Source organism: Tachysurus vachellii, chromosome 17, assembly GCF_030014155.1.
Source record: "Tachysurus vachellii isolate PV-2020 chromosome 17, HZAU_Pvac_v1, whole genome shotgun sequence".
In the NCBI taxonomy this organism is placed as follows: domain Eukaryota; kingdom Metazoa; phylum Chordata; class Actinopteri; order Siluriformes; family Bagridae; genus Tachysurus; species Tachysurus vachellii.
Window position 1 is genome coordinate 5850042 of NC_083476.1, and position 9056 is coordinate 5859097.

The window sequence follows — 9056 nt, forward strand, 5'->3', positions numbered from 1 at the left end:
AAGAAAGAAAGAAAAAAAAAAACACCACATTTGCAAAATCAGGAACATAAAGGGAAGTGAAAACTAGAATGAGCAAAACACAGTGCCGTAAAGTATAACAGCAGCAATGAAACTAGCAGGACACTTGACACGCTGCACCCGACTCCGCCCCCCACCGCCCGCTGCACCCGACTCCGCCCCCCACCGCCCGCTGCACCCGACTCCGCCCCCCACCGCCCGCTGCACCCGACTCCGCCCCCACTGCTGGAGCCTGTATTATGTTAACTAATCTGTATGTAACTGATATGTATCTGATATGTAACTGATCTGACCACTCGAGGAAAACCGCATTTTCTCTGTGCATCACTTTACCTGCTCATTTCATCCTGGTTTTAAAAACCCCAGCGAATGTGAACGGAGCAAACATACACAGGTGCAGATGCACAGAAACTCACACACAACTGAGGTCAAGCCTGAGATTCCACAGTGACTGAAAGTGAAAGCTGAAATGACTTGAGCACCACTTACCGCTACTGCGATCATGGAGTCGTCTGCTTTCCATTCGGCCTGCTGATAGAAGCCAAACTGAGCAGATGCCTTCTCCGATTCGATATAAGTCACTATCAGAACGCTGGGCTACAGAGAAACAAAGAGAAAGAGGCAGAGAGATAAAGCATTCAACTATTAAACTGATCAGCATCATTGCTTTCACAAGGGTCACCTGAGAAATTATTTTTACCAACAATTAATTTCCTTTAATTTGTTTTTTTTTCCCCCTCTGTTGTCATAACGCAAGCGACAGCAACGCTTCAAGACAGTAAGATACAAACAGCATACAAAGCATAGCATAAACAACACCGTAAATACGGCCAAACTGTTTGTAGAAATGTAATAAACGTTACACGTTACAACCTAGAAAATAAAACCAAAACTTTGTCAAGCTGACTGAGAAATAAACTTTGGTCAACAAGGTTTTACGTTCAGTTTCTCCAAAACAAAAACCCATTTGTTTTAAGGGTGATGTGAGCACATCTGCCTCACACCTTCATGGTTGTGGGTTTGAGTTCTGCTTCTGCATGTGTGTGTGTGTGTGTGTGTGTGTGGGTCCTCCCACAGTGTGCGTGAACTGTGCTAAATTGGCACCTCGTTCACCTCGTTCTTGTACCCCAGGGACAGGCTCCAGGTTTAGGAATTAATCTTCATTTTATTTTCTGCAGCTGAATGCATTAACTATCCTCAATGAAGCACTTTCTAACTGATCAGTTTATAAACACTACGGTTTTTAAACCCAGGTGTTTCCTCAATCAGAGTAGTGCGCATTTCATAATTACAGTCCATGTAATGGGTTTTTTGTCACCGCTTGGACGAGTTTCAACAAAAACGTAGTAAATCAGGTCAATACGCTACGATTGTAACACGCCGCTTCTCATGATTGGAATAAAGTCAGGCAAAATTATGGAGACTAAAATGACTTGGATCAAGCAGACAGATTAAATCGACGGGGAAAAATAAATAAATAAAGTGGGTTTTTATGCTCCACGTTATAGCCGAGCCTGAGAAGCATAACATCTTATTTCACCTGCTTCAATTTTATTACCATGTCCTTATGATGCTACTCATCCAATCACCAAACTAACTGTTGTGTGATCGTAAAAGAAATATCTAAGAAAGGTGTGGATTTTCTTCCGCTTGTAGGAAACACTAGCTGCAAAAAGTAAAGTCTGAGGAGTCCTATACGCAAACCTGCTCAAAAAGACTGACAGATTTTGGAGTGGAGATGAGAGCAGATGACGTGGTGTTTATAAAGGGAAGAGCAAGCAGGAAAGTAAACCAACGCCCCGTGTTTGTTCCTAACTAGCAGCTAGATGAGCAGTTTGTTTATGGGGGTGAGTGAGACATGGGCACAAATTTGTCTAGTACAGGCTGAGGAAAGAGACGGGCATTTACTGCTGTAGAGAGAGAGAGAGACAGGGTGGGACGAGTAACACGAAGGACAGATTCAGGAGACAGATAGAGAGAGAGAGAGACAGAGACACAGACAGACAGACAGAGACAGACAGAAAGAGACAGACCGAGAGAGAAAGAGACAGACAGATAGAGAGAGAGAGAGAGAGAGAGAGAGACAGACAGAGACAGATAGAGTGAGAGAGAGACAGAGAGGGGGGGGGGGGGGGACCCAGGACTGATCCTGGGTCAGTTCAGCAGGAGTGACACAGAGGACTGATCCGGGGTCAGTTCAGCAGGAGTGACACAGAGGACTGATCCGGGGTCAGTTCAGCAGGAGTGACACAGAGGACTGATCCTGGGTCAGTTCAGCAGGAGTGACACAGAGGACTGATCCTGGGTCAGTTCAGCAGGAGTGACACAGAGGACTGATCCTGGGTCAGTTCAGCAGGAGTGACACAGAGGACTGATCCCGGGTCAGTTCAGCAGGAGTGACACAGAGGACTGATCCCGGGTCAGTTCAGCAGGAGTGACACAGAGGACTGATCCTGGATGATCCGCTTACTTAATATATCCCACACAAACTAACAAACCAAGATGCCTAGATTCACTTTGCTCAATGATTTTGTGTGTGCAAAAGATAGTGAAAGATAAAGAGAGAGACAGAGAGAGACAGAGAGAGACAGAGAGAGACAGAGACAGACAGAGAGAGAGAAATGAATCTGATTCAGTCAGCAGTAACAGAAGCACATTATTCCTGGAGACTGATGATAAATGAGGAAGCGTGAACAGCAGTAACTTCCAACATGATAAGGATTAGCATGATCACAAACCGTGCTCACTGTCATTACCAAACATTATCAGTAATTACATCACTCTAATGAAATAGCACGACAAACTGAAGACAAAATACTTGCAGAGATGTCACATGATTAGCACTGAAATGCTGAAAGGTATTTCTGTACACAAACAAGTTTACTGATTTAATCGCTAATTGCTTTCTAGCATTTGCTCTTGAGGTCACAAGCTGCTGTAAAATTACTGCAATCCAAACTAATACGCAAGCTCGCGTGAAAGGAAACTGATGCTTACAGAAAAAAAGAGCATTGGATTAAGTAACCATGGCGACCGTGATGGCCCGAGCAGACGCAAAGAACAGACAGAAAACGATGTTTACAGAAAACAAATACGGAGCGTGATTTCTTTAGGTGTGTGTCTGATGGAATAGAGACAAGAACTCGGTGTGCCTTTGTGTGGAATTAAACAGCACAAGTAAACAAGCACGTTTGCACGCAGGAATGTTTTTGGTTTTTTTTTTTTTTGGGGGGGGAATTCTTTTTGCAGACTTCCTGTTCCTCTACCCAACAGGCCAATCAGGAAGAGCAAAGAAGATCAGAAAAAAAGGAAGCACGCCTGGGTATTTCCTATGGGACTCAAAAGAATACCGGCCTTATTTTGTTCACTTCTTAGACCACCTGAGACATTTACTGACTTCAAAAACAGAGAGTTTCCCTCAAAATATGAATATTGAACTTGTATTTAATAAAATATTGTCGCTTAGACAGACATTGTGTACGAAGGATAGCGGTCAAATCATTTGGAAAAAATTTTTATTTCATCCTAAAGCAAAAAGCAACCACGTGTGAATACAATAAACACACTGGGCCACAATTACTTAGTCTAGACAAATCACAATACAAAATACTAGTAGAGAGAAATTTGACCGGACTGAAACGTTAACATTTATCTAAAAAGATATGCATTTAAAATAATAGCTTTAAAAATGATGCGGAAACTTATCCCACTATCCAGAATTAACAGCAAATCTGTAGCACAGCCATCTGAAGGTACTTACAGTAGTTTTACGCCGGATGCACATCCTGACGCAAACCTTCCATTTAATACGGGCTTGAGATCGGCAAAAAGAGTTAAGCCGGAGGGCCGCCGTCGCCGCTGCAGGACATTATATTAAAACTTGATCTTTATTTCCTTCGACACAATGCATTTCTTTGTGTAAACATTGTGCTTGTGAGGTTTGTATCAGAATAGGTGTCTTATTGTGACTCACTTTTTTTAACGTGACGGCTTTACGTTCAGGACGACATGCCGCGTTGAAAAGCACAACCTCGCCGCGTCGCTCTGAGGCCACGTTACCTTTTACATTCGAAGAAAAATCTATTTAAGACCATTTATGGATTCGGTATTGGATTGGTGCCAAAAATGAATTAAATTTACCTTCCAAAACAATCTAACGCACTCTGTTTAGCAAAGAAAAATCAATCACTGATCCAATCACTGAAAGACCAAAATACAATACGTAAGCGGTGGTGCTTATGATTCGTGGCATGCGGAAAAAACTTCTCTGCGACGTGTCTTTGCTTGATCTCCGGTGAAATTTTTTAAAATGAAAGAAACACTCTGCTGTACTGCATTCTGCAGGTGTAACACACAAACACAATCACTGTCCCATCACAGCCATGCCCCATATCGTTCTAAATGGCTATTTCTAAAGCAGGTGTTTTCGGCACCTGAGAAAGCAAAGGAGTAAATTGTAAAATGTCTAAGCCTTTACTGACTAGCTGCTCAAGCTTGGGTTAACTATAAAACGTGTTAACTTCCCGAGACGAGGTGAGGCGAGACAAAGATGACGCATAACAAGAAAACGCATCGATCGCTTGCGGTGTGATGTAGCACAGCGTGCAAGAGGAGACGAGGTGTGACTTTGTCAGGAAACGTAGAAGATAATTATATAATAAGTGCCATAGACAGTCACGCGTGTCACCGCTCTACCAAATCACTGTCTATCGGGCGTCTTTAAGAACGGGTTGCTTGCTGAATTCACCATTCCACCAAAATTACTGCTGAAATATTTAAAGGTGGGGTCTCCGTTGTTTGAAAGCCGATGTTGACATTTGAAATCACCAAAACAAACACGCCCCTAACACAAATGGGTCCCACCCCTGTATTGATAGCTCCGCTCCACACATACACCAGACAAGTAGAACCCAATTACAACCCAGACAAGTATTATGGTGGAACCTGTTGGGGCAGCTGACCGAGGGTATATTTTTTATCAAAAAATGAGCTCAATGAGTAATACTATGGTAATACAAATGTGTTTTTGTAGTACTGTGTGTTGTACTGTGAAAGGTTTATCTCCGTTTCACGTGAAAGATGTTCAGTTCTCTCCAGCGCTGGAAAGCTGATCCTATATTAACACGGGTCCTACTTCTTGCCTTATCGGAAGCCTTTCTTCGCTTTCTTTCTTTCTTTTTATCCTCCATGTCAATGTTAAAACCGCTTTCTGCTAATGTCACACATGCGCACTGAACACTCTCTCCGCACATATTGACAAGACACGCCCCTTTCTGCTCATTGGCTACATGTTAATTTTGTTTTTGTTTTGTGGCCCGACGCAGTTTTCCAAAGCATTTCTTAAACAACGGAGACCCCACCTTTAAGTCTTGCTTTCAAATTGGACTCTCGAGTTCCGACAACGTAACGTCGTGACTCAGAATCCTATCTGTAGAGCTGAAGACAAAATTGCAGTTCAAGTACCTGTTCTGTCTTCAGGCAGAAAAGCTTGAAAGGTTCCTGATTAGGAACGGACACCATGATGAGGAAAAGCAGAATCCTGCTTGTAAGATGAGTGTGTGCTGCTTTAGTGTCTTGGTTCCACTGTGTTTGTATGAGCTTCTCCTTTTCCATTTAAAACAACCCCATCTACAGCGTTAATTTAATGCCAAAACGCTGGGCCGATTCAAAACGTCTACAGTTTTTCTAGATGTATCTAGATGTTCGTGCTTTAGGCGAAAACAACAAACGCAGCTTCTGGTTTTTTCCCAGGCATTCAGCAGTCACTCCACTGTCTGCTTTCTAAAGTGCGGTGAAAGCGCAGTGTGAAAGTGAAAACACACAGTACGACGAAAATGCATTAACCTTTCACAAGCTGAGCATAAAGCCTGGACACCGGACACACACACACAACATCAAACCCAAAAAGAACGACTTAGTGATGAATTTACATCAAAAGTTTACGACCCGTCCGTATGGTTCAGTTCACGGTTGTTGTTTTTGTGGACAAACTGAGAGAACTTTGGCCTTTTAACATCAGCACAGTGATGGAAGTCTCCATGATCAATAAAGCGACAGGTTTTCTGAGGAGCTGTACAGTACGTGTCCCTGAGGAGTACAGAAATGTAAATGAAGGAAATCCCCATGCACAAGTTACAAATTAACCTTAGCGGTGACTTGAAGCCCGTTCAAGCTAAAAGTGAAAGTTATGACAAGCTCAAACTCATAAATCTTAAAAGCAATGGCACTTAGTCTTAGTACTTAGTCTAAAAAATTCATACTAGACGAAGCCCAAATTAGACAGAAACTGGAGAATGTTGAAAAATAAAACGTCTTTTTTACTCTTTTTTACTCTTTTCTCTTTAACGCAATGTTCACTTACATATCACTTTCTATAAAGTGTAAAGGTGTTCATTGTTTTTTATTTTTTAACAAAACTTCTGTCCTACTTTTAAAACTAATCCGAATTCCACTTTAAGCCGTGTGAAAGAGCGCTACAGGATGCTACGCCGGTATCCCAGCTAGTTTAGAGACTACGTTGGCATTTCAAGCAAGTTCAGTCTCACTTCTGGATGCTGATGAAGCCAGAGTTGAACATCCAGGCTACCAACAAGTTAGAAATATCTCCCAAATGCAAATAAATAAACAAATAAGCTGGTCATGGAGCTATAAGGAGAGCACGGTTTGATGGTCTTCGTTTCAGTATGAAATTAATTCAGCTCAGCCAAAAGAAAATGTTAAGGTCTGGTACAGATGCAAATAAACACTATGTACAGATTTTTTATCAATTAATTTTTAACATTAACCACACTCTTCCCCCCCCTCATGGTTAATCTCATGGCTTAAATCACTGAAGATGGAAATGTAATTTCTCAGTTTGTTCAGCTGTTCCACCTAAACGCTACGCCGATCCCGGTCCACCTAAACTCTACGCCGATCCCAGTCCACCTAAACTCTACGCCGATCCCAGTCCACCTAAACGCTACGCCGATCCCAGTCCACCTAAACGCTACGCCGATCCCAGTCCACCTAAACGCTACGCCGATCCCAGTCCACCTAAACGCTACGCCGATCCCAGTCCACCTAAACGCTACGCCGATCCCAGTCCACCTAAACGCTACGCCGATCCTAATAAGTTGCTCTAGCTATGGAAATGAAAAATGTTTAATTCTTAGTTTACAAATAACAATGAATAATCACACAAAGACTAATACAATCCCAAAAAATGAAATGTTGTACAAGACTTCATAAGAATAATTATTTTAATCTGAGCAGCTGCTGAATTCTGCTGTGAACTAGCAAGGCTAAATGATCATCTGGAGTGGATGCTAACAGGGGTAAGTGATCAGCCGGCTGCTAACAGGGCTAAGTGATCAGCCGGATGCTAACAGGGCTAAGTGATCAGCCGGATGCCAACAGGGCTAAGTGATCAGCCGGATGCTAACAGGGCTAAGTGATCAGCCGGATGCTAACAAGGCTAAGTGATCAGCCGGATGCTAACAGGGCTAAGTGATCAGCCGGATGCTAACAAGGCTAAGTGATCAGCCGGATGCTAACAAGGCTAAGTGATCAGCCGGATGCTAACAGGGCTAAGTGATCAGCCGGATGCTAACAGGGCTAAGTGATCAGCCGGCTGCTAACAGGGCTAAGTGATCAGCCGGCTGCTAACAGGGCTAAGTGATCAGCCGGCTGCTAACAGGGCTAAGTGATCAGCCGGATGCTAACAGGGCTAAGTGATCAGCCGGCTGCTAACAGGGCTAAGTGATCAGCCGGCTGCTAACAGGGCTAAGTGATCAGCCGGATGCCAACAGGGCTAAGTGATCAGCCGGATGCCAACAGGGCTAAGTGATCAGCCGGATGCTAACAAGGCTAAGTGATCAGCCGGATGCTAACAGGGCTAAGTGATCAGCCGGATGCTAACAGGGCTAAGTGATCAGCCGGATGCTAACAGGGCTAAGTGATCAGCCGGATGCTAACAGGGCTAAGTGATCAGCCGGATGCTAACAGGGCTAAGTGATCAGCCGGATGCTAACAAGGCTAAGTGATCAGCCGGATGCTAACAAGGCTAAGTGATCAGCCGGATTCTCTGAGCTCAACCTTTAGCATTGTTTGCTCACTACAAAACAGCCAACACTCACAGACTCGATCGCGTATTTGATCAGAGCGTCACTTACTCTGCTGAACCAGATGCTGATCTGTGTGTCCGACAGCACGGCGAGGTAAAAGCGCTGAGAGCTCGGCTGGATGTTAAAGGGCTCCTCGGCGCTCTGCAGCGGACACAGCAGCCTCCGCGGCCAAGCCGTCAGAAAATACATGGTGAACAATCCGTGTTTTAAACTGATCTCAGCGCTCACAGGCTAATCCGCGTCAGCTAGCTGTTTAGCTAGTTAGCCGGTTAGCATTGTGGCTAACAGTCGGTGCAGATGATCAGTTCATTATTAACCAGTCGCTTTAAATGTCTATATTTACATATAAGCGCTCCAAAGGCTCGGTGGAACTGCTTTGGGAAAATATCCAGGAAATAAAATGCATTGATCCTTTAACCCGACGCCATTTTTCACTCAGCAAGCAGCGACCCGATATAACGGGAGCGACGTTTGTTTTGAAGCGAACTTCGGCGTCTGATTTCTCTCGCGCGACGTCCCAGCGACGCCATCTTTGGCCTTTATATGGATCTCAAATTCCATTGGTTAATCCCAAAAGGAGAAGGCGGGGTTAATAGCCACGCTTCGACCTGGTTTCTCATTTACCCAAAAAGGTTCAAGGGCTCCATCTAGTGGTGTAACCTGCTTATATAATTATAGATGCAACGTAGAACTTTTCATTCATTCATTCATTCATTCATTCATTTTCTACCGCTTATCTGAACTATCTCGGGTCACGGGGAGCCTGTGCCTATCTCAGGCGTCATCGGGCATCAAGGCAGGATACACCCTGGACGGAGTGCCAACCCATCGCAGGGCACACACACACACACACACACACACACACTCTCATTCACTCACGCACTGCGGACAATTTTTCCAGAGATGCCAATCAACCTACCATGCATGTCTTTG

At 44.0% G+C, this 9056-nt stretch overlaps 1 protein-coding gene across 4 annotated transcripts in view; it reads right to left on the reverse strand.

The window, feature by feature from the left end:
• ric1 (RIC1 homolog, RAB6A GEF complex partner 1) overlaps positions 1-8638 on the reverse strand; it is a 46428-nt gene extending 37790 nt beyond the window's left edge. For 2 of the 4 annotated variants that reach the window (XM_060890795.1, XM_060890793.1), the window contains exons 1-2: positions 8172-8637; positions 508-615 (exon numbers count right to left, since the gene is read on the reverse strand). In XM_060890795.1, the coding sequence (XP_060746778.1) occupies positions 508-615; positions 8172-8312 (249 nt within the window). In that variant the 5' untranslated portion in view covers positions 8313-8637. Of the gene's footprint in view, positions 1-507; positions 616-8171 lie in introns of all 4 variants that reach the window. The other 2 variants (XM_060890794.1, XM_060890796.1) reach the window with 2 other exon arrangements.
• Between the last annotated feature and the right edge of the window lie 418 nt (positions 8639-9056).